Source organism: Motacilla alba, chromosome 26, assembly GCF_015832195.1.
Source record: "Motacilla alba alba isolate MOTALB_02 chromosome 26, Motacilla_alba_V1.0_pri, whole genome shotgun sequence".
NCBI lineage: Eukaryota > Metazoa > Chordata > Aves > Passeriformes > Motacillidae > Motacilla > Motacilla alba.
In genome coordinates, this window is record NC_052041.1 from 5,521,626 (window position 1) to 5,546,042 (window position 24,417).

Consider the following 24,417-nt stretch of genomic DNA (forward strand, 5'->3'; position numbering starts at 1 on the left):
TGCCTTCAGTGCAGCCTTGCCAGCACCGGTGCAGCAGCTCTGAGCCGGGCTGCGCCTCAGCAGGGGCTCCTGAGCTGCTCCTCTGCTTCTCTGAGGAGAGGGAAAAACCCCGAGTGCAAGTGCGAGACACCCCGAAAGCAGATCTCCTTCAGGCCGTGCTGCCTCGCCCTTGTCAAGGGCAGCTGCTGCCATCCTGTGGCACCACAAACACCTGCCAGATGCCGAAGCACCGAGGCTTGTTTGGTTTTTAATTGTGAAGAAGAGTTAATGTATCACCAATGACCTGCTCTCCCTACAGGCTTCAGCACCCACCCTGAGTCTTTTGCCACGGACTGCTGTGTTCTGCTCAGGTGTGGCAATGTGAGGAACCTGGGGTTTAATGCCTGACATTTGAACTTTTTATTTTTAGCTGTGCATGTTGGAACCCCAAGTTCAGAGTTCTGGCGAGAAAAACGTCCTGAACAGCAGCAGGAGCCAGAGCCTGCCTTGCAGCAGTGCTGAGGAACTGCAGGACCCTGGCATTGAACAGGAAGACGGTGAACATTTATTTAAGAACAGTTTTAATATCAGGGACTGCAATCACAACTTGAACTGTGTGGATGATCTCAGCTGGCTCTTCAGTGCTACAGAAGTGGCCCAGTGAAAGCTAAACCCAGTTACAAATGAAAACCATCTTCCAAGACAACTCGTTCAGAACCAGCACAAGACCTGTTCCAGTATAGCATCACGGGTCCCCGAGAGGGGACTATGTGGTTCAAGGGGTATTTCTGAGGAGATGTGTCAGTTTTTATCATCATTTACCGTTTCTTGTCATACACTGCTCTAGAACAAGAAGCTGTTGTGAACACCTGTATGACACGGGAATTTAAAAAGCAGCAAGTGAGGTTTACAAAGAGTATGAGAGGAGTACAGAGCCTGGGAAAGCTTAGTCTGCCTAAAAATTAACTGTGGGCTTTGCACACCTAAACCTATGTGTATGCAGAGATAAAAACTGGAAGCAGTGTACACTGAAGTGCTGCCGTCATGCTAAAGAACCAGGGGTAACATCATTTCAGTGGTAGTTTTGCTTCATCAGCCAGGACTTGCCTTATTCTGTCCAGGAAATAGCAGGCCAGACCAAGCCATACCTAGAGCAGAGCAATGCATGCAGAGCAGTGACGTTCTCCAGGTAAACAGCTGAGCTAGAAAGGTGTGTGGTATTTGACAAAAACACCTCTCTGGGTGCTGTGCAGCCTGGCCTGGGGGTCGGGCAGTGTCCTGTCCCCTCAGTGCCAGCACAGGAGGTCACTTGTCACGAGTGCATGGATCTGGGCTATCACTAAGCAGAGGCTGGCACAGGAGCAAGCAAATGACAGCTGAAGTCCTCAGTCCAGTTTTTCCCCCACATAAACCTTCTGTTCACAGGTCTTATCCTTGAGTTGCCTTCGGCACAGAGGAGATGAACCGTGGTGCCAAAGAGCACAGCACCTGCTCCCTCCTGCTGCCAGCCCTGCCAGTGCCCCCTGGCTCGCCAGGATTCCAGCACCATCCCAGAGGGGCTGAGCTGCAGGGCTCCAGCTGGGATCCTCTCTTGACATGCTGACACCAAACACTGGAATGTTTTCCTACATACTACACCGGGGCACAAGCAGTGCTCAGCAGAGGCTCCACACTGCTACTGAATCCTCTCCACCAACCACGTGCTGCTTTAAGGACAACCCTGGAACCCTTCTAGCCCCTGGATCCCAACAAGTCTTTTCATTCCACCTGATTTACAGAGCAAAGAACTTTGCTCAGGGTGAGGCTCTCACATCTACCCAGCAAGGCGTGTTGCTAGCCTCCCCCAGAAGCTTTATGAATTCCATGGGTAGTCTGGAGAACTGAGGAAAGAATCAAGTCTTTTTGACTTTATTTCTTTTTTCATTACACCTAATTCCCTGTCTCTCCAAGTCTCCTCTGTGCCTGAAGTCAATTTTTTTCTCAGTAAAACCAAAGTCTTTTATTACAGGAGCTGCTCCCGAGGAGAGGGTAAAGCTTGGTTTGTAACTAACTTACACCTAATTCAAAATTACTACAGGAACCTTCTCAGCCACAAGCTTGGAGGCAGACAACAGACCCCACTCCAGCTCACACACCTGCGACTTCAGCAGAATCAAAGTGATGCCAGCAAGGAACTTGGACCACGAGTTTATAAAACTATTCTTTTACACAGTTGATTCCAGAAGCTTCACCAGCTGGTAGGGGGACAGTGTGATGTAAAACCTGATGATCCCATCCAACTGTAGTGAGCAAGGCATCGTCTGAAGGAGACCAGGACAAGCCTTTTACAAAGTCTCGATGAGAATGGTTTCTGAACCTGGAAAACACCAACACTCCATCAGCCATCATCAGAGAGGACGTGGGCTTGTGCAATCCCTAACTGCTGGGCTGTCAGGATGATGCTCCTCTGTTTAGGAGCATTTGCCCCTCCTGTGGCTGCCCCAGCCCTGGAAGTGTCCAAGGCCAAGCTGGACGGGGCTTGGAGCACCCTGGGACACTGGAAGGTGTCCTGCCTGTGGCAGAGGGTGGGATGAATGATCTTTAAGGTCCCTTCCACCCCAAACCATCCTGTGTATTAATAATTAACTCGAGAAGACAACAGCAGTGAGTATTCTGTCTGTACTTACACCTCTGAGAGGTCTGAGTCAAGAACAGCAACTGAACAGTCTTCACTGATGGAAGCCAGTAAGGGTGAACTAGAGGGAGATGAGAGCACAGTTAGAACAAGCAAATACTACAATTTTTAGGGATTAACTTGTGATTCACCCTGTGAACAGCAGGATTCTTAGTGATCCAGACCCAGGTTCAGCAAATGAACTCACAAAAATCTTACAGAAATGTTCCCATCAGCATGTGGCAGGGTGCCAGTACACTGAGTGGGAATACCCAATTAGAGTCTGAAAACAAGTGCTCCTTCTTTAATCAGAGGTGAACTGTAATTAGAAAAGTCCCCACAGTGTGTGGGTCAGTAATTCTGGAGCTGCAGGATTCTTATGGACAGTCACACGTCAGAAGTGAGACGTTGCTTGGATTACTCTGCTCTCCACTACAGTCTCCTTGATGAGAAGACCAAGACTGGCACTCTCACAGGTTTTACTCAAGAATAACTAAGGCTTTTGAGGGAGGCAGTGCCACGCTGTGTGCCAGAGTCACCCAGTACCTGTGTGCAGAGAAAGCAAAGCCTGTGATGCCTCGGGTGTGCACGGCAGCGCTGAGGGCAGAGTCAGGATTCTTTGTGTCCACCAGTGCAACTGTTCCACTTTCATCACCTGGGAGAGAGGGGCACTGAGTTACAGAAAACCTGTCCCGTGCTCGCAGCCACCTGGGTTTGCCTGGCGGGAGCGCAGATTCTTACCCAAGACAAAGATGTCACTTTTCTGTGGATGCCACATGACTGAGGTAGGGAGGTAATTACAGGCACTGCAAACTGCGAGGGAACAAACCGGGCTGAGAGTGGAAGGAGGCAGCAAAGACATTCCTCATCTACCCCCTTAGCACTGCCACTGCAGCAAGACAAGTGCTTTAAGCTTATTGTACTTCTGTGACAGTGTCAGAACTCCTCAGGTTTTAACAGGCACATCACTACATCCAGAGTTATAAGTCAGCCATAAAATAATTTATTTCTTCCAACACACTCATGCAGAAGCAGCGACTGCACACAGAGACATACCAATTCGGGTAGCTGGTTTGGGGCATCTGGTGTCCCAGAGTAAAGTTCTGTTGTCCTAGAAATCCAAAAGGAATGAGAAGAGTTTTACAATTTCCTCGTGGCATAAATTCAGTTCACTGCTGACTCACAGGCAAAATGACCCTGTGTTTTCCTCTGGGTTAGAGTGATGCTGACACCAAGTGCAGCCTTCAGTCATCCCCAGGACAGACCTAGGAGCTCCCAAAATTTGGTACAAACCTGCAGGAATCAGTTTGGCAAACTGATCATAAATTTATCAGACTGGAACATTGCAATAACACAGGGAGGCAGGTTGCAACACAAGATGTGGATTCTGAGTGCATTAAACTGTAAATACCTAAAGTTAAACCTTTAACTTTAAAGGGGGTAGATTTAGAAAACAGAGTGAGCTTTACCTCAGCACAGGACAGGAACACAGTGTCCTTACCAGGACAGGAAGCCACACATGTCACTGCATCGGAGTGAGCTACCAAAAGCACAAAAGGATAAAGAGCCTCAAAGATTGCACCCAACTTCCCCACACGTTCCCAAGGCCCTCCAGAGGCACAGCAGTTGAACAGTTATGCCCAGACACGGGATAACTTCTGCTCAGCAGCAGCCAACTGCCTCCTACCAAAGCGATGAGCCGCCCAATCCAAGCATGGCCACAGTCCTTGGACAGCCCTGAGCTCGAGGGAGCCCGACAAGGGCCCGGGGGAAAGGCTCAAAGTCGAGGGGAGTATGAAAAGGAGAGAGGGGTGCGTGGCCCTCACCTCTGTAGGAGTGCAGCACCGTTTGCTCCGGGATGTCCCAGACCTTCACGCTGTGGACGAGAGCGAGCGGTGAGCGCCCAGCACAGCCCGGGCACAGGGCTGCCAGGCTGGGCACACTCACCAGCAATCCCTGCCCCCGCTGACAGCCTGGCTGCTGCCGGCCAGCACCGACACCGAGGTCACGATGTCATCGTGCTCGTATTTACAGAACTTGTTCACGATGAGGCTCTCGTCCTCCTCCAGCTCCCACAGCTCCACTGCACCTGGGGACGCAGGGGGACAGCCAGCTCAGTAACAGCCACCTCAGTGACAGGACACTGACCTGAGTGAGTGACAGGGACAGCCACCTCAGTGACAGGAACAGCCACCTCAGTGACAGGGACAGCCACCTCAGTGACAGGGACAGCCACCTCAGTGACTGACAGGGACACCCACCTGAGTGACAGGGACACCCACCTGAGTGGCAGGGACACCCAGCTCTGTGACTGACAGGGACTGACCCTGAGTGAGTGACAGGGACACCCACCTGAGTGGCCGGGACACCCACCTGAGTGGCAGGGACAGCCACCTGAGTGACAGGACACTGACCTGAGTGACAGGGACACCCACCTCAGTGAGTGACAGGGACACCCACCTGAGTGGCAGGGACACCCACCTGAGTGACAAGGACACCCACCTGAGTGACAGGGACACCCAGCTCTGAGCGGGGAGGGGCCGCACACCTCGGGGGGGGCCTGGGGGCACACCCAGCCCAGCAGAGGGGACCCCCAGGGAAGGATGGAGGCATCGCCACCGCTTACCGGAGTCGGAGGCCACCAGGATGCCCCTGTCGGCCAGCCAGCACAGGTCGGCCACCCCCGCCTCGGTCTGCACGCCGGCGGTGCAGAAGCCCTCGCTGGGGGCGCGCCGGGGCTCGGCGAACACCCACAGCGAGCCGGTCCAGCAGCGCCCGTTCAGCCCGGAGGCGCCCAGCAGCAGGGCCCCGTCTGCGGGAGAGACACGAGGGGAGGCGCGGGGAGGGGCGCGGCCCCGGGAGCGGCCCCGGGAGCGGCCCCGGGAGCGGAGCCCGCCGCGCCCCCCGCGCCGCCGCCGCCCCGCTACCTGCGCGGTAGTGCGCGCGCTCCAGGTGCCGCTCCATGCAGGCGGGCGCGTTGGGCGGGATGTTCCACTCGGCGGCGGCCTCGGCCGCGGGCTCCCCGTCCGGCGAGGCGGCGGGGCCCGCGCCGTCGGGCGGGGCGGGCGGCGGGGCCGCCGGGGGCTGGGGCCGGGGCAGCGGCGGCGGCTCCTCCATGGCGGCGGCGGCGGGGCCGGCGGCGCCCCCACGTGTCTCCCGCCGCCGCCTCCTCTCGCGAGAGCGCCCGCCCCGCGCCCGCCCCCGCCGCGCTCTCGCGAGAGCCGCGCCGCCATCTCAGCGCCCGGCGGCGGCGGTCACCGACCGGGACGAGCTCGGCGCCGCCGCTCCTCACGGCCCCGCCGCTCCTCACGGCCCCGCCATGCTGTCCCGCCTCGTCCTGCGCGCCGGTGAGCCCGGGCACTGCCGCCGCTCGGGGGGAGCGGGTGTGGGGCGGGGGGTGCCGGCCGAGCTCTGCCCTGACGCGCTCTCTGCCCTCTTGTCCCCTCAGCCCCCGCCGCGCTGAGGGCGCTGCCGCCGCCCGTGGCCGTGGGGTGAGTACCGGGGAGCGCCTCGGACACCGGCCGGGATTTGGGCTTAAACGGCCTTATTCTGGGGGTTTGTCTCGCGTTTTTCTCGTTGATGTTGCGGGAGCACGGAGCAGGGACGGTGAAGGAACTTGTGGAGGTTATCTAGTCCCACCCCCTTCCTGAGGGGAGGTGTGTCCAGCAAGTGGCACCTTCCTCGAATCACGGGCCGGTTTGGGACGGGAAGGACCTCCAAGCTCATCCAGTTCCACCGCCGGTGGGGACAGGGACACCTTCCGCTGGAGCAGGGCCAGCCTGGCCTTGGACACTGCCAGGGATGGGGCACCCTGTGCCCGGGACTCACCAGTTACTGCTTAACTGAATTGGGAATGTGCTTCAGCCTCATCTAAGGGTGGTTTGGGGGACTGTTTCTTTCTGGTTTTTAAGTAAGACTCATAATTGAGATGTTCTCCTTGTTCACAGGGTGCTGCACACCACAAGACCACTGCACACAACTCAGCAGAGTTTGGCTCCTGTGCCACCTCTGCCTGAGAAGGGAGGAGAAGTTCGCCATGGTTTGATCCCTGAGGAGTTCTTCCAGTTTCTCTACCCTAAAACAGGAGTGACAGGTTAATATAGGCTTTTACCATTTTTAGCTATGTTCATGTGGTTCTGTTCACCAGTTCTGGCTGCTGAAAAGGTGAAATATTACTGAAAATGAGTATTTTGCATGTGCAGGTTGCAAAGAGCAAGCCACTGCAGGACTCCTGGCTCTAAAGTTAGACACCTAATGGTTGAAAGAATTCCGTGAGCTTGGTTCTATAGAAAGATTTAGTTGCCTGTTGGCCCTTAAAAAACTTAAATCCTGCATGTTTCTGAATGAGCAGAAGCAGCAGGTCACATGTCAGGTGCAAGCTGCTTCCACTTGTGGTGGGGTTCCTTGTGGCACCTTTCCCAGGTGGAATTGTGGCTCTGCTTTTTGTCCTGGTAAAACAGAACACTTCTTCCTGACCTTGTGAGCCTTTAAAGCAGCTCCATCTCAGGCATTTGAGTTTGTTGATGCTTGTTGTGCTTCGTGCAAGTAGTGCTGCTTTATTTCTCCTGCAGGGCCCTACATGCTGGGCACTGGCCTCCTGCTGTACCTCCTTTCCAAGGAGATCTACGTGGTTAACCACGAGACGGCAGCGGCTGCCTGCATACTGACAGTCATCGTTTATGCCATCAAGAAGTTTGGGCCTGACGTGGCAGCCTTTGCTGACAAACTCAACGAGGTAACGAGGGAGCTGCAGTTTGACTGTGCAGCTGTCCGTAAGGAAGGGTTTTGTTAGAGTGCAGACGGCTTCCCACTGCCACAGGGCAGGCTGGATGGGATGCTGGGAACGAGGAATTGTTCCTGGCAGGTTGGGTAGCCCTGGCACAGCTGGGGCTGCCCCTGGATCCCTGGCAGTGCCAAGGCCAGGCTGGACAGGGCTGGGAGCACCTGGGACAGTGGCAGTGTGGGACAGGGGTGGGATGGGACGGGATCTGAGTTCCTTCCAGCCCAAACCAGTCTGGGATTGCACGGCTGCTTGTGAGCCCTCCTCTGCTGGCATAACCTGAGCCCCGGCCCGGGGCAGCTCTCACAGACATTTCTCACAGCTCAGTGCAGCATGGCAGCGTTAACTGCAGATCACTTGTTTCCTTGCCTCTGACCCTGAAGCGTGGAGTCCTTTCTTTCCTCCAGGAGAAGATGGCCACAGCTTTGGCCATGAAGAACGATGCCATCCAGACGCTGCAGACGGCCATCGAGGAGGAGAAGAAGGAGCAGTGGAGGGCGGAGGGCCGCAGTTACCTCTTCGACGCCAAGAGGGTGAGCACTGCTGCTCTGCTGCTGCTGCTGCTGCTCAGGGCCAGGACACCCTGCCCTGCTGGGCTCCTGGCACTCCTGCCACACGCCGTGGTCTGCTGCCAGGCTTGAGCCTCCTGTGTGCTGCTCTGTTGCAGAACAACATTGCAATGCTGCTGGAAACCAACTACCGGGAGCGCCTGCTGACGGTGTACAACGAGGTGAAGAAGAGGCTGGACTACCAGGTGGCCATGCAGAACCTGAAGCGGCAGAAGGAGCAGGACCACATGATCCAGTGGGTGGAGAAGAGCGTTATTCAGAGCATCACACCTCAGCAGGTACTTGCTGGGTTTTACCTGCTTTACGTTTTATCCTGCACAGAGATTTGCTGTCAGGGATCCTGGCTCACGAGGTGATGGGTAACCTTGGCCAGGGGTGGGACTGGATGAGCTTTGAGGTCCCTTCCTACCCAAACCTTCTGGGATTTCACAAATCTGTGCTTTACTGGATGTGAATCTCTTGACTTCATGAGCTATAATTGCATCTCTCTTAATCAGTAACTTACAGGTCTAAAGAGGTTTATGTAAAATTCACTTAAATGTCTCTTTTGTTGTTGAAATGTCTCCTGAAGGCTGTTTCCTGTCTCTTGCAGCAGAAGGAGAGCATTGCCAAGTGCATCCTGGACCTGAAGGCGCTGTCCAAGAGTGCCCACGCAGCTGTGTGAGCAGTCTGAGCCCCCTGACGTGTCCCAATACCTCCTCCTGGAAACTGTATGACTCTAAAATATCATTAAACAGACAAAAAAACTCCTCTGCTGTCTTTCACTAGCAACAGTCCCTGCCTGTCTGTGTCTGCAGTCACTGGATGGTCACACCAAGCACTACAGCTGGTGTGTGGCGGGGGATGAGTTGAAACCTCAGTGTGTGAGATCCTCTTGGATTCCCTCTTTGGTCAGGAACACTTCCAAGAGCTCCAGAGAAAAATCCTCTGCTGAAGCTGTTCCCAGTGTTAGAGTTCTGGGTGTACCTACCCCGGTACCTGCAGTACTCGTGTTGTAAACTCAGGATGATCTGTGCTCCCGTTCACCTGCCCCGGGCTGGGGGACTCTGGGTCAAGGCTCTTGTTCTCTAAAGGAGCTGGAAACTCCCTTTCACCATAAAGCCTCGTGAAGTGTTGAAAGAGTTTGGGTTCTGGGAAAAGAGATGGGGCAGGAAATGTGTCAAAAGCTCCCGGAGGCCTTCCCTCAGCTGGCAGTGCCAGTGCCCAGGCTGCAATGGGACATGGGCACGTTTGTTCCGAGCAGTTTTTCTGGGCTTCCATCACTCTGTTCGTTTTCTTTCTCTGGGAAACTTTTCCCTGAAGGAATTTGTTAAGACTCAAAAATCCCAGCAAAGCACACACACAAATCAACTCCTGTGTGTGCTGAGATGTGATTTGTGCAGTCCATAACCCGAGAGGGCAGACTGGGGGTGCCTGCAATCCCATTTCCCAGTGGGGTTAAGAAACATGGTTTTCTTACACTTCCAGTACATCCTTAAACTGGTGTTCAGAGGCACGAAGCTTACCTCAAGCCAACCTAAGCTGAAGCTGCCTTGCTTTTTTTAGACTAACAGTTCCAGAGAATGCAGGTGTCTTTCATGGTTTCCTGTTTTTTGTCAATTTAAATAAAAAAGTGAAGTTGCTTAACTTCCACAATTGTGTAAGCCCACGTCTGATTGACATCTGAGCTTTTAGCTGGTGTGACAGATTGTTCTCACAAAGCAAGTGTTAAACTGGTGTGCTGACCCTTGGGGAGTTTTCCAGCAGCACTTCCATGGTGGGAGGTAAGATGGAGCTGCACCATTTCTTGTTTATTTTATTTTTGCACACACAGCCTGTGAGGTTTGCTGTGGGAATCTGGGAGCTTGCTCGGTTTGACTCCTCTGGAATGTGGCAACAATGGGATGCAGTAGGAAAAGTGGCAGCAGCAGGGAACAGGGTGTTTATGTTCACGTTGTAATATTTTCAGGTTGTTCACAATCCACAGTTTGCAAAGCATGTGCTGAGAAATGCCAGTGCAGGGATTTTGTTGTGGAATATCTTTTACAATCCCTATCTCTAAGATTCCATACACAAACTGGAGAAGAAAGTTACTGTTCCTGTTCTCGTGGGAAAAGTGAGTTTAACTTCAAAACATCAAGGGAGGAGCTTTCCAAAGCTGCTTCTGATTATGAAAATGTTCATAGGGTTTTAGCTGCTGCAAAAATAATCCTGGAGGTGCTTTTCAGTTCTTGAATCGCCTCCATTTTCTGGGTGGAGAAGGCGCTGTGCCCATCAGGGAGCAGTGAACTCGAGTGTTCAGGAACAAGAAACTGGGAAGGGGTTGGTGCTGAGGAACTGCCAGGTTTGAGTGGCTTTGTGCCACTTTTACAAGATTTCCAAGAAACGGGTAAAGCCTCGATCAAGTCTTTTGAGTTCGAAGAGGATAACGAGTTTGTTTTGCTTATGTGTATATGTACATAAATATAACTCTTTCCTTTTCTTTCAGCTTCTCTTCCTGTCAGTTAATGCTCTGAGAGAATGGGAGGCTTTTCCTCAAAACCAGCTCCAGGTATTTTACGTTGTAAGGATTAATTTCCTTAGCTGCAGTGTTGCTGACTGAGGTGATTCCTGCCCAGGGGCTGCTCTGGGGAGGCTCAGCACCGGGGGAAGAACTGCATGGCTGCCAGAGGCTGCCTGGCACCGTCACCATCTGAGCAGCAGAACTTTCCTGTCTGGTGCTTCCACTTTCAGACACACTGCCCAGACACAGCCCCCCATGTGCTTCTAGTTGCTTGTAGAACTGCTGGAGAAATTTGCACGTTCTAAAACAAGCTTGTGATATTTTTTTTCTATTGCAGTTGCACCAGAGCCCATTTGCCCTACTACCACTGTCCCGACCACTGTCCACACCCCTACCGATGGTTTCAGAGCTGCAGAAGACAGATGCTGGATGAATAAGTAAATGCTGCACCTTTATTTCCTGATTTCAAACCCAGAGTTCCCTGAGACTGCAGCCTCCTTCTGCAAGGGAAGGCTTCTGTATCACATATTTACATCCTGGGGGGTTTTAGCTTGGTTAGAATTGCCTGCTCTGCGCACTGGATGGGTGGTTCCTAGGCATGCTCAGTGCAGATTCACACGTTAGTCTCATGGGGCTGGGGAGAAATGTTACACTCCACAAAGTTTGGTGAATTTGAGCGCTACTGAAGCTTCAATCCCGCTGCTGGAACTGGGGATTCTGACGGGATTTCTTGTGTATCAACAGCCATGAAATACTGTACATGTCACTGGCCTTCATCTCTGGCATCCTCCTGACTGTCCTGGTTTTTGCAATCATCTTCCTCTTCAGGAAAAGTGAGTGACACAGTCGAGGGTGTAACAGCAGACTGGTGGTGGCTGCAGAAGTTAGAAAGTGGCTCAAATAATGTCTGCCTTGAATAATGGTGTGTCGGTGAGCAGCTCACCCCTGGCAGTAACTCCTCGTGAATCATCCCAGTGGTGGTTTCAGGAAAGAATTAACTTTGCCCCTGATGAGCTCTGGGGGTTTTTGTTGGTTGTGGGCTTTTGTCATCCTGTTCCCGGCTGCACTGAACTCATCCTGGCCACTCCAACAGGGGGACAGGGAGTGGGCAGCCCAAAGTGCCTCGGTGCTGTGCAGGTGTGTGCCAGAGGTTACACATCACCTGTCTGCCACCCCTCCGCAGCCTCCCTTGCATTGCTGTCTGCAAACGCCTGAGACTGGGATCCCTTTCCTTCCTAGATGCTAGAAGATCCCACAAAAATTTACAAGAGGAAACTTTCTCCCAGATGGCAGCTGGGGAATCTCTTAGGAACACCCAGGTAAATGTCACAACTGTCATTTCTAATGCTTTATGCAGATATTTCACATGCTTGACAGTGTGGTAAATATTAATTTGGGGTGGGAGGGAGAAAAGCCACCTTTGAGACTCAGCTGTTACTCAGCAGCTCTTTTGACAGCTTCAGGGGTTCTGGGGCTTAACCACCGATGAGGCAGGTCAGGAGAAATCTTTGTGAAGGGGAAGCATTTCTGCAGTTTTCCTCTGTGATGTGAATTCTTTGGAAGCCCCTAAAGGAGCCTTTGCCCTGAGCCAGCCTGGCCCGTGGGATGAAGCAGCGTTTACCAATTTCCCCATGCAGGGACAGGCTGTTAATGCTGTGTGCTGCTGGGGACAAGTTACAAGAGGGCAGTTCCTGCTGACCTGCAGTGCTTGTGCACTCTAATGCCTGTGGCTTCTCTCACATCCCCAGAATGAAGTGACCTACAGCACTCTGGTCTTCCAGCGGGGCAGGACACCTCTGCCTGTGTGATGAGGAAGTTCCAAATGAAATCACAACGATCCCACCTTCTGGACACCAAAAGCCATGAGGGTGTGACACCAAGGGAGTGCTCTGGGAATGCCCCGTGCCCTCTGTAGCACAGCTCTTTTTGTAGCTATGGCAGGAAATTGTCTACTGTTCAAACTGGCTGCCAACAGCTGTGGGCAAATGGAGAGTTTCTGTACAGGATTTCCTCATCTGTAGAAATCTCCCTGCCCTTGTAAAGTTTCCGTTTGTGAGACCTACCAGGGAGAAGCGAGAAATGAAAATGTTTCTCTGCATCTATCCATATCTGTGCCCTTGTGTTTCCCTTTTCTGACACCAAATCTAACATTTTCTGGTTTGTTTTTTTTTTATTGCCAAGTGCTCTGCTTAGTTATTTTCTGTTATTGAAGCGATGACCATGAAATGTTTGGATGCAAATCTCTGCTTCCTGGTTGAGTCCCATAAAGAAATGCACCATCACTGTGTGACAACCAAACTCTCTGGGAACGTTCATTCGCGTGTTATTACCCACAGCGTTCTAAGCACAGTGTGAAACCGTTCCCTGAGCGTGAGCAGGGCTGGCTTTCCGGGGCTGGCAGTGTCACAGCAGCCCGGGGGCTCGCAGGAGCAGGGCTGGAGGTGCCACCTGATGGCAGCAGCAGGCCGGGCTGGGGCTGCCTGGGTGGCTGCGGCTCCTCCCAGCAGCTGCCGAGCCCCGGGGACCGCTGCGAAGTGTCGCCAGGCCTCTGATGCTCTGAAATTTGGTGTGCTGGGTTTGGCCACAGACTGTCACAGGGTCAGCAGAACAACTCGTGCTCTTTGCTCTGCTGTGCTCTGCTCTCACCTCAGTCCTGGCAGCTCCTTCAAACTCGATTTAATAGAGAAAACAGGGGGAGCATCTCCCTCCCTCACAGGAAGGTGAGCTCTGTGCTGGGGTCCCTCGGCTGCACTACCTTTCTGCTTTTCCTAGACCACTTGTGTTATTTGAAGATGGAGAAAGAAAGAGCCTGGCCTTTAACAACCTCTTTTCAGTTTGACCCGTGCTCCCTAAGCATGGGCTGTGTCAGCTGTGGTGTAGCAATCACTGCAGCTTCTGTGCCATCCCAGGCAGGACATTGACTGAAACTGGGTAGGTTTTTTTGTCGTGGGAGGACTCAGCAGGCAGAATTTGTGTAAAATCCATCTACTATTTATTATTACTCATGGAAACGTGACAGCTGAAGCACAAGCTGATCAGCCTGCAGTTCAGTCTGAATGGACAGACAGGAATGGTCAGTGAGCTTGTGAGCTGCTGGATTATAACAGCAAGGAGTACAACCTGGTTTCCAATCAACTCAACCAATCCTCGTGTTAAAAAAAACCCAAAACCCCCAACCAGACAGTTTCCATCTTCTGTGTTAAAAATTATATCACATAAAGGCAAATATTCACACGGGGCTTTAGAGCAGCCTCAGTCCCACGGGCTGCTGCAGTGCCCAAGAGTCTCTTGGCAAGGCCAGGTGCTTTATCAGTGCCATGGAACTCACTGGCTGCTTCAGCCTCTCTTTATGACTGCGGGTCTTCTCTTTGTAAGAGCTGGGTCTGGATTTTTGCACAGGATGTAGGTCCTTAAAATTAAAAGGTATGTGGTTTTGAACTTCTTTATCTTGTAGGCATAGACGATGGGGTTCATGGCAGAGTTGGCGTGGGATAGGAGGATTGCCAAGTAAATCAAATACTGGGGGATCTCAGACTCGGGGTGGAAATAGAAAACGCAGTTTATGATGCACAGAGGCAGCCAGGAGATTGCAAACAGGACGAGAACAAGTGCAAGAGACTTGGCTGTCTTGAACTCCTGGCCATAGAAAGCCCCAGCCCCCCTCACGCCGGAGCCTTGGCTGAGCTTCGTGCGGATGATGTGGAAGATCTCGGCATACAGAGCACACATGATGAGCAGGGGCAGGAGGGTCCACAGGAAGAAGAAGAAATACACCATGAAATCCATCCTCATCACGGAGCTGAACCGGCAGGAGCTGGAGCTCCTGGGGCCTGCCTTGTTCCAGCCAAACATGGGGACGAGCCCTCCCAGCAGGGACAGGGACCAGCACAGCCCCAGGGCCCACCAAACTCTCCTCTCTGTAGTGATTCTTTTATATCTGCAGGGGAAGAAATCCCAGGTTGTGTTAAAGAGAAGTGTTTTAAGGTAGTTACAGATGAACTCCCCTGTTCTGGTACTGCAGGATCCCAAATTTTATCTTGAGACAAGCCCCACCTCTTCATTTGAAACAGTTACTTTGCAGCATCAGTAAGAACTGTGCTTCGGTTCCCTTGTTTAAAATTGGATGTTTAACCTATTTTATTTCTTGTTTCACTATGATCTTAGTTCTCCTCTTGCCAGGATATTGCTTTGCTGCTGTTGGAAGTCCTATCTTATTTCTTGGCTTCCTTGGGCGTACCTTCCTCTTTTTATTCAATTTGTGCCATTTTAGGGCAAAAATTAATTATTCAGCTTCATAGGTCCTTTCCCATTATAAAACATGATTTCTTGGATACTTGAGGTTATGCTTTGCTTTTCTAGCTTGTGTACTTTTCATTTAAATGTAAACAGTGAGTGACTTCAGTTAACTGTTAATAAGTTTGTTACTAGTTTTGTATTTTCAGCAAATACTAAAAGGAATTTTATTTAAAAGATAAGCCTCAGAAACCTAAAAAAAAAACCAACCCTATAACACAGCATCCTGTGCAATTAAGGAAAGTGCTGAAAATGTAACAGTCTGCCCACAGCTGCATCCTGTGACTGCACTCTGATCGGGGTAACCAAGCTGAGCTGCTTATCCAGCTCATGAACAACTGGTTCACGGGCACCCCCAGCTCTCTGGAAAGCTCATCCCGGGTGGGCTTTGAGGCACGAGCAATTAAAGTAATTAAAGGTTGGAAAGGAGGCCAGAGGAGGCAGGGCAGAGGCTGGGCAGAGGAGCCCGAGGCGGGGCAGCCTCACCTGGTGCGCAGCTTGACTCGCAGGTACCTGTCGATGGCGATGGCCAGCAGGGACAGGATGGAGGCGTTGCTGAACACCAGCATCAGGCAGCACATGAAGAGGCAGCTGTAGGCGGGCATGGCCATGCCCAGGCTCACCACGACGGCCACGGGCATCACCAGCAGCCCCATGGCGGCGTCGGCCAGCGCCAGGGAGGCGATGAAGTAGAGCGTGGTGTTCTGGCGGGCCGCGTTCAGCCTCACCGCCCAGATCACCAGGACGTTGCCCAGCGTGGCACACAGGGCCAGCAGGCACTCGGTGCCGATGTAAATCCCGTCCAGGCTGCTCAGGGCCAGGCTGCTGTTCAGCATCCTGAGCTCTGCAGCCGCTCCCTCCTGGCAGGAAGCCTGGGAGAATCGCCGGCCGCGCGTGGGACCCCCGGCGCCGGGCTCGCCTGGTCCGGGGTTCTCCAGCATCCACACCTTGTGCTATTCCATCACCTCAGCACTCGGGCAGCAAATCGGAAATCTGCCGGTACCTCAGCACCCAGGAGCCCTTCCCCTCTCTGCAGACCCCTCCTGGAGCTCACTGCACCCCCTCAGCAGCCTCCAGCCAGCCAAGTGCCTTGGGAAGCTGTTTGCAAGGGAGAACCGTCCTTCCACAGTCCTTCTGAGCAGCTTCTAAAGAAATAGTTAGTTCTACAGGTTCCTCTTTCAAGCCGCTCTAGAGGTGCAGAAACGTCAACAGCTGTTAGCTGCACAGTGACCACTTATCAGTGCAGTGAATCTTTCTGTCACTGTCACGCTGAGGCAGCTCAGCGGGCTGGGGAAGGGGCTGCGTTTGAAAACCAAAGGGTGAAGGGAAGGACAGGGACAGGTCACTCTGCTGCTACCAGCATGTGCAAAACAGACTTGACCTGGGAAAAATTAATTCCCAATCAAACCAGAGCAAGATAACGAGAAAGAAAAGCCAGTTGCAAAGGCAGAGGGAGGGTGCGGAGCAGGGGCTCCACCCTGTGATGCCTCCCTGACCCCGGAGCCGGAGGATGGATCAGCCCCTGCGCTCCAGCAGCACAGATTGAGCAGCTCTGGCTCTGCCCGTCCCTTTTCCTCCGCAGGCAGGTGCTCTCCCGTGGGGACACGGTGTCCGAGGGCGATGCCACCGAGCCCAGCTGGGGCCAAATCGGGGGTGGGGGTTCCACCCAGTCCCCCCTGTTCCCACCAGGTTCCTGCCGGGGCAGGCACAAGGTGCTCTGATACTCCTCAGGTGCTTCCTCACCAGGCAGCATCTGTTTCCTGTCCCAAACATGACAGAGCCAGGGCTGCTGTGACTCCTCTGTCACCAGAGGAGGATGAGCCTGTGCCTCCTGCTGTCCCTGCCCCGCATGAGCAGGGCTTTCCCTCTGCCCTGGGGGGCCGCATCCCTTCCTCGGGCCCTGCATCCCCACTCCGGGGCCCTTCCCCGCTGGCCTCCCCCAGCCCAGGCTCAGGAAGCACAGGGCTGGAGGTTTTGCGGCTGCCAAAGCCATTGAGCATCCCCGCACGGAGGAGCAGCTCGGTGTGGCCCAGCCCAGGGGGAGCGGGGCTGGGGCAGCGCTCGGAGGCTGTGGTGCAGCTCAGGACTCCAAGGTGTGTTCTTATTTTCGGGCTGAGGCGGCTCCGGGAGCAGCCCGTGCCGGGCAGGTGGGGATCGGAGCCGGGCGAGTCCCGGGGGTGTCGCAGCGAGATGGGGTTAAAGCTTTCGGAGCCCGCTCCCCAGCACTTGATGGTTTTGCCATTTAAAGGCTGAACTCGTTTCTTGGATGGTTCCAGCGAAAGGCTTCCAGCAGTTCCCGCGGGATCCTCCTACATCCTGGTGAGATAAGGATCAGGAAGGGAAGGTCTCTGCAATCTCAGCTGCGGCTTTGAGCACAGATTCCCTTTTCGCTCTGGGGGTGGAGGGGAGGAGAACAAATTTGCTAGAAAAAAATTATGTCTAAGTGACACACAGAGAAAAAAAATATCCCGCAACAATGATCTTATGCTGTGAGTCAACAACAGCCACGTCTGCCTTTGTTCTGGCTGTGGAGCTGGCAGGGAGGACAGGGCAGCCTCCTCCAAGGTGAGCTCCCCGGGACGCCCTGCCTGCCCCGGGGGGCTCGGGGGGTCCCCGCTGCCACAGTGCCAGCCTGTCCCAGCCGCAGCCACCCTCCTCGCCTTGGGGCAGCTGTGCCCTTCTCTCCTTGCATCCCAGCAGCTGCTGCTCCTGTGCCAGGAGGTGTGGAGGAGTTTTTCCTGGATTTCAAAATGTAATGTTTACCTTACAGGAACAAACCCCGAGCAAGTCCTAAACCCAGGGGTGGAGAGCTCTGTCCTGGCTCTTCCCTGCCTGGGGAGGAAGTGGAAGCCAGGCAGGGAGAGGATGTGAGTGTGGAGCAGAACCACAGCTGGAGGGACTGTGGGCTGCTGGGTGAGAGGCTGCAGCCTGGTGTGGGGAACAGCGTCCTCTCCCTGTGCCTCAGTTTCCCATCCATGGTAAAAGGAGGGTTAATCTGGTCCGCACAGAGCTGGGAAGGGCTGGGCAGGAGCAGAACCCTTTTGGTTTCCATCTGAAACTCCCCATTTGGGATTTTTTCCCCTGCCCCTCCAATGGGGGCACAGTGATGTTGGAAAACCACTGCGGGTTTTCCTCACAGATGCGAAAGCCTGAAGAAGCCCCTCCTCAGGCACACAGAGCTGTGCGAAAGGCAGAGTTCACTGTCCTTAGAGTGCAGGGCTGGTTCCAAAGATGACTTCAACCGCTGTCAAGAGCAAATCCTCACAGGAGAATCAGATCTGGAAAGCTCTTCCTCTCCACATCCCTTCCCTGAGCCCGAGCCGTGCTGGGCTCGCGTTCCCCCGTTCGCTTTGGCTTTGAAAGCCCCGGGGCCGGGAGCGAGCTGCGTTCCCTGCTCCTGCCGGGCCCGGGAGCGAGCTGCGTTCCCTGCTCCTGCCGGGCCCGGGAGCGAGCTGCGTTCCCTGCTCCTGCCGGGCCCGGGAGCGAGCTGCGTTCCCTGCTCCTGCCGGGGCCGGGAGCGAGCTGCGTTCCCTGCTCCTGCCGGGCCCGGGAGCGAGCTGCGTTCCCTGCTCCTGCCGGGCCGTGCGGGAGGAGCTGGGGCTGCCAAACCAGCACGGCCCAGTGCCTTTACTGGGCACACGGGTGGGATTCCAGCCCTGGAGCTCAGGTGCAAACAGGGCAGGGGCGCGGGGACAGGTCCTCGGATCGATGACATTTTGGTGTGTTTTTAAAATTACCTGCGCCGTCACCGGAGGTTTTTTGAGCTTTCTTTGGGTGCGGCTGTGGAGTGGGGGCAGAGCAGCTGGCACAGGCGCCCGTTTGATGCCAGCGGCACTCCTGCCCACGGCAGCCACCCCTGGCAGCCCGGGTTACCCAGCTCCTCCTGCCCCAGCGCCCGGGGCTGCCCCGGCCTGGACGAGTCCCACGGCTGCCCTGGCTCCCTGGGGACACGCAGCTGCCTGGAATGTTGTGTTCCCAGAGCTGGGGAAAGCGACGCAGAGCCATCCCCAGCCCTCCGCAGAGCGTGTTGGGGAGGGAATCACCTGGCTTTGTGTTCCACAGCTGTGCCAGCCCCGCCAGGCCCTGGCAGTGACAGCAGAGCCGGGATCCCACTGCAGACTCCTCTGCGCAGCACTGAACTCTCCATCCTCGCTCCTCATTAGAGGCTGGTTTAAAATTCCATGAAAATGGCATACAATAAATCCTGGGGAGATGAAAGGGAGCTTTGAGCTGGCAGGAGGCTCTTCAGAGAGGCTCTATTTGCACAAATTGTCTGGCTGACAGGAGAGAAACTGTTTTGACATTTTATAAACTCTTCCACTGATAATTTTGCATCTCGGTACAGCAAGGCTGGGGGAGGCAGGACGGGGTGAAACAACAAAGCCACGGCCCTGAGCTCCCTGCCCAGCTCTTCGTTTTGAGCACCAGCAAATTGTTCAACTGCAAAGCACTGCAAAAGCAGCCCTTCTCTGGAAAGAAAGGGAGGAAAGGGCATCATCTCACAACGAGCATCCTCAGGAGGGGACAACTCAGCTGGTACACAGAGCCACACTGCTGCTGCCCTGCCTGTCCCAGGGCTTGAGAACACGGGCTGTAAAACCCTCATAGCAGCCTCTCCAAATCAGTTTGTCTCCAAAAAGGGTTGAGTGGACGCTGCCAGAAATCAGCTCTATCACTTTCAGTAAATATATGTGCTTGGTAAAGGGTCACTGAGTCACTCTGAATTTTGAGTGTTTAGTGGCACCTCTAATGTCCCAGATTAAATTCATATTACCAAGGTATTTCCTAAGACTTTGGGCCATCCTGTGCAGGGCCAGGAGTTGGATTGATGATGCTTGTGGGTCCCTCCCAGCTCAGGATATTCTATGATTCTATGAATATCTTGTTGTAATTTATTTATGAATCATGACTCACTCTCTGACTGGCATTCACGGACTAATTCATCATTGTCAGCACGACTGGGGGGCAGAGCTTACATTTCCTCTGGATATCTTTTAAGTGCTTTTTTCCTGCCTTTATTTCCCTAATCAAGCCAAGATCTTATTTATAGTGCTGCCGTTTCTGTCTGGGTAAGCCCGGAGTGGCCCCAATGGCTTAACAGGATTTCTTTAGCGCAGCTTTGCCGGTGTAATGGACGGAGGGATTTGGTGCTGTGGCTGCACTAATCCTCCCGGAGCTGGGAGCAGAGCCTTTCCCTGAGGAGCAGCAATTCCAAACGCACAAATGAAAGCCCACAAGCCCTTGGGCCGGGAAGGAGCTGCGGCTCCAAACCGGAGAGGAGAGGGGTCCCAGTGCCCACGCTGATCCCACACAGGCTCCCACAGCCTGCTGGCCCTGGCCCGGGCTCTGCGGGGAGTTCAGGGGGTGCTGAAGGGCCGTGGGGCAGAGCAGGAGGGAGGGAGGCTCGGGTCCCAGCCACGCCAAGGGTGACACGGCGCCGGGGCAGCCGCACACGCAGGGGCTGGCCAGGAAGGAAAGCCTGTGGGCCCTTCTTTGATCACAGATGGACTGAAAACAAACCATTTTCCAGGGAAGTGGTCCCGAGGGCTGCCTGGGGTGTCCCCGGGAGCTCAGCTCCACCAACAGGAAGATGAGCTGCAGGCAGCCAGGCTCTGGGGGCCAGCACGGGCCAGGTTTGCCAGGGAAGCTCTTTAGGAAGGAAGCATTGTTTATACCTTTTTATTTTTAATGTATGTGTATTTGGAGCCAACCTTTTCCATGATGGAAGGCAGAAATCAAGGCCTCTTTTGTTCTACAATTAACTCAGAGATGTTTTTTGGTTCCTTAGTGAAAAAAATGAATTTATTTTTCCTTACAACAAAACACACACACGGAGCTCTCGTTGCCGTAGAAAACTGTTCTGTTGATGACACCTATTGCCAGGATTGCTGCCCTGATTTGGGGGGAAATAAAGTATTCTGAAATACTTGCTGCAAGTTTTGGAGCCTCGCCGTGATGGAGCTTGTCCCTGAGACCGGTCTGAAGGAATCCCAGCCCTGCAGTGGGAGGGGATTAAAGAGCGCGTTCCCAGGTAGATACCAACCCCACAGCCGCGTTCCTGTGCCAGGGGATGCAGCTCTGCCCTTGTGCAGCCCGGGAGGGCAGCTGCGGCTGGCACAGCCCCTGCGGGCTCCGCTGGAGAGGCGGCATGGCAAACGGCAGGGGCGGCAGATAAAGTGTTCTTGTTTCCATCTGCTCCGCTCCTCGCCGCTTCCACTCCCCTCCGAACACGTGCGGGATGAAACTGCTGAGCTGGGCTTTGCTGCTTTGGCAGCCGGGCAAGGAAAGCTCCGCTCGCCCGGGTTTCCATGCGGGGCTGGGGCAGGGAGAGCCCGGGAGCCGCGATCGGAGGGCAGCGCTGCCGGGGCAGGGGGCACCGGAGCCGGGCCGGCCGGAGCCCGGAGCCCCAGGGCTGCGAGCAGAGGCCCTCAGGAGGCTCCGAGCAGCCCCTGGCCCTCGGCCAGCCCGGCCTGAGGCTGCAGGCACAGGGCACCGGGAGGGCAGGGGGCCCGGGCCGGGCTGCCCCTCACCCTGCCCGGGGCTGGAGCACGGAGCAGAGAGCGTGGGCAGAGAGCTGCTGGGGTGGGGACGTGCCCAAGGAGCTGCTGGGGTGGGGAGGTGCCCAAGGAGCTGCTGGGCTGCCCGAGAGCTGCTGGGCTGCCCGAATTGCTGCTGGGGTGCCCCAAGAACTGCTGGGGTCCCCGAATGGCTGCTGGGGTGCTCGAATGGCTGCTGAGGTGCCCCAAGAGCTGCTGGGCTGCCCGAATGGCTGCTGGGGTGCCCCAAGAGCTGCTGGGGTCCCCGAATGGCTGCTGGGGTGCTCGAATGGCTGCTGAGGTGCCCCAAGAGCTGCTGGGGTCCCCGAATGGCTGCTGGGGTGCTCGAATGGCTGCTGAGGTGCCCCAAGAGCTGCTGGGGTGCCCGAATGGCTGCTGGGGTCCCCGAATGGCTGCTGGGGTGCCCGAGGAGCCGCTGGGCAGGGACGTGCCCGGCAGCAGCAGCGCTCGGCGGTGACAGGAGCAGCCTTCGGGAGAAGCCGTCAGTCTGGAATGCAGCTCCTCACCACAACACACAGCCCGGGCAGTAAAACAAGCGATTAAACGCTCTGATACCTCTGCGGTTTCTGTAACTCTGGAAAGACGAGTGGGGATTTCTGTCATTAAGGTAACCCTAGGAGCCGGCCCCCATCAGCCCAGGAGCTCAGCTCCATCCCGCTTTATCAAGCCGCGCAGCAGCTCCTGGGACACTTTTTGTCTGTTTAGGGCGAAAGGGAGATCTGGCAGATAACTGCCCTCATCGCTGGCATGCTCGTTCCCTGGGAAAACAGCCCCGGAGCCCCATCGCAGCCCTCCCACCGTGCAGGGCTGGGGCTGCTGGTGGGCTCACCGCACGGGCAGCACCAGCCGTGCCAGCGGGCACCCACGGCTGGGGCTTGTCCCCACCCTGCTCCGGTCACTGCCGGCCTGGGAGCCCTGCTGCCGGGGGTTCAGGCTTTTCCCATCCCTGCTGAGGCACCGTGAGCCCGCGAGGCGCAGCGCTCCCCGTCCCGCAGAGCCATCTGCTCGTTTCTCACATCAGATGCAGCCGCGGTGTCGCCGCTCGCTTCCAGGGCTGCGAGACGAGCTCTCTGCAAATGCATCTGCCGCTATTGATGCAAACACTCTCTTCTCAAAGGGCAGCACGGGGGAGCGCTGGGAAGCAAGGCACACCAGGATGCAGGATGCCCCCGGGATCTCCGCCGGGCCGCAGCCCCGCGCTGCTGGCGAGGCACGGGCAGCGCAGCCCAGCTCGTGGGGAGCTTCCACCCCCACCAGCTCTGGTGCCCCGGGGAGATCCAGGTGTGCCGCCCAGGTGTGCCAGGGTGACCTGCCCGGCCCCGGCGAGGCAGCGGCACCGCTGCCCCCTGCCCAGGGGTAACGGGGCAGGGTGGGGGACACGCAGGACATCCAGCCTTTCCCAGGCAGCTTCCAGTCAAAGCTTCTGAGTCACAGCAGGAGTGGAAGTGACTCATGATCCGCTGAGGAGGACAGCTGACTGCAGAGCGGGGCTCGGGCTGTGACACTCAGCTGCTGCCCGGAGGGAGCCGGGGTGACAGGGCTGGAGGGGAAGCTCAGCACTGGCTCTGGGCAGACACAGGTGCCTCGTGCTCCCTCCCATTCAGCATTTGCTCTACTAGATTCAGCTTCCCCAAGGAAAATACCTGCTCTTCCCGAGAAAGGGGCTCCAAGCCAGGGTTATTCACTTGTGCTCAGGAAGCAATCAGAAAACAAAGAGTGCTGTCAAAAGTCTAAGTGTTACTGCAATCACAATTCCAGTGCAGCAGCTACTAAAGGGAGCTGAGGAGCTGCCTCTCCTGCCACAGCTGGTTTTGGACAAGCTCCCACTAACCCCTGGAAGCAGGAGCAATGAAGGTGCTGGGGGTCTCCGAGGCTGGGGCATGAGTAAGTCCTCTTAGGACAGCAGAGCAGCACTAATTGTAAGCACACATCTCTTCTCCAGGTAGAGGTGAGTTCATTATTCCCTCACGGATGCCTTTATGAACCCTGTCCTGCAGCCCCGTGCCTGCTGTGCTGCTGGCCTGGGGCTGGGCTGAGGGCACGAGCAGGGGCTGACCCCTGGGCACGGGCACTGACCCTGGGTGGAACAGTCATTAACTGGGACAGGTAATGAAGAACCTCCACGGGTCTTACAGGGCTTCCAGAAGCTCACAGACAAACACCTGGATGGCTGCTTTTACCTGCTAATCAAAAATTGCCCCTTGGCTACAATACAGTCATAGTGTGACTACTTTAAAGAAAACAAGTGTTGAAACCCCATGAAAGGAAACATGGAAGGAGAACTTGCTCAGTTAGACATTCTCTCATTTCAATATATATACGACATTTAATTTCAAGGCAATGTTTGTCTCGCGGTGTGGGTTCCACAAACCTCCATCAAAGGATGTCTCTGACTTCCTCTTGCAGTTACATTTAACTTTCATTTCATCTTTGTTTTTTTCTTTCCGTTCCCCCAAATTCCCTGGACCCCAGTGCCCGGATTTTACAGCATAGAAGAGGAAAAAGGCAGCTGCAGCTGCCCTAGAGATGGGTGAAAGCTGCTGGCAGTGGAGGAGGTTTGGTACCCAGGGATGGAGGAGGCAGCAGGGGTGAGCAGCGCCTGGCTCCACAGGGCTGCACCGGAAGAAGTTGGGCAATAGAAACTGTGTGGTTGCAGCTGCCTTTGAGCAGCGAGCAGCGTCTGTCAGCTGAAAGAACAACACTTGTTACCGCTCATTCGAGCTCTGCTGTCCCAGTTTTTCCTGCTTGGGCCTCTGGTGGCTGTGGCTGCCCAGGGCTGCAGTGCACGGGAAAGCCAGACCAGGCTTTCCCTCTGGGAGCCTGCTGGAGCTTTGGCAGAGCCTCCTCGGGACCCCTCCCCAGACCCACAGCTCCCGGCTCGCCTGCCCAGTTCCCTGGGAGCTGCCCCCAGGCGGGCAGTGGGCTTGGAACGAACCCGCCGCGGGAGCAGGGATGGGGTTTCCAGGGAATCTGCTCCTGTCTGCTCTGGGAACAGGCTCAGGGCGTGGAGATCTCTGCCCTCAGAGCTCGGGGTGCTGGGCTGTGTTAAATGTCCCTTTCTGCTCGGGTCCCTGGCAAGGACAGCGTGGGAGGTGAGGTGTGAG

The 24,417-nt window shown here is 55.2% G+C and overlaps 4 protein-coding genes across 5 annotated transcripts; 2 read left to right on the forward strand and 2 right to left on the reverse strand.

The window, feature by feature from the left end:
* Window positions 1-543: 543 nt before the first annotated feature.
* On the reverse strand, window positions 544-5,768 carry WDR77 (WD repeat domain 77). The gene is made up of 10 exons (XM_038162510.1): window positions 5,560-5,768; window positions 5,259-5,444; window positions 4,580-4,721; window positions 4,459-4,508; window positions 4,102-4,172; window positions 3,689-3,743; window positions 3,374-3,445; window positions 3,179-3,287; window positions 2,646-2,714; window positions 544-2,335 (listed from the first exon to the last, which is right to left on the reverse strand). Exons 1-10 carry the CDS (start codon window positions 5,747-5,749, stop codon window positions 2,176-2,178), a joined length of 1,104 nt encoding a protein of 367 aa, XP_038018438.1. The 5' UTR covers window positions 5,750-5,768; the 3' UTR covers window positions 544-2,175.
* Window positions 5,747-8,727, forward strand: ATP5PB (ATP synthase peripheral stalk-membrane subunit b). Its single transcript, XM_038162511.1, has 7 exons — window positions 5,747-5,979; window positions 6,081-6,123; window positions 6,580-6,725; window positions 7,204-7,367; window positions 7,820-7,945; window positions 8,080-8,259; window positions 8,574-8,727. The coding sequence occupies exons 1-7, from the start codon at window positions 5,748-5,750 to the stop codon at window positions 8,643-8,645; spliced, it is 963 nt and encodes a 320-aa protein (XP_038018439.1). The 5' UTR covers window position 5,747; the 3' UTR covers window positions 8,646-8,727.
* Window positions 8,728-8,870: 143 nt separating this feature from the next.
* Window positions 8,871-12,565, forward strand: C26H1orf162 (chromosome 26 C1orf162 homolog). 2 transcript variants are annotated; one of them, XM_038162513.1, is made up of 6 exons: window positions 8,871-10,349; window positions 10,449-10,511; window positions 10,801-10,900; window positions 11,208-11,296; window positions 11,703-11,782; window positions 12,212-12,565. In XM_038162513.1, exons 2-6 carry the CDS (start codon window positions 10,481-10,483, stop codon window positions 12,269-12,271), a joined length of 360 nt encoding a protein of 119 aa, XP_038018441.1. In that variant the 5' UTR covers window positions 8,871-10,349; window positions 10,449-10,480; the 3' UTR covers window positions 12,272-12,565. The 2 variants fall into 2 exon arrangements, with proteins under 2 accessions (XP_038018441.1, XP_038018440.1); XM_038162512.1 differs by having other exon boundaries at window positions 8,871-9,744.
* A 1,105-nt stretch (window positions 12,566-13,670) lies between these two features.
* ADORA3 (adenosine A3 receptor) lies at window positions 13,671-16,945 on the reverse strand. Its single transcript, XM_038162514.1, has 2 exons — window positions 15,243-16,945; window positions 13,671-14,400 (listed from the first exon to the last, which is right to left on the reverse strand). Exons 1-2 carry the CDS (start codon window positions 15,695-15,697, stop codon window positions 13,800-13,802), a joined length of 1,056 nt encoding a protein of 351 aa, XP_038018442.1. The 5' UTR covers window positions 15,698-16,945; the 3' UTR covers window positions 13,671-13,799.
* Window positions 16,946-24,417: the final 7,472 nt, after the last annotated feature.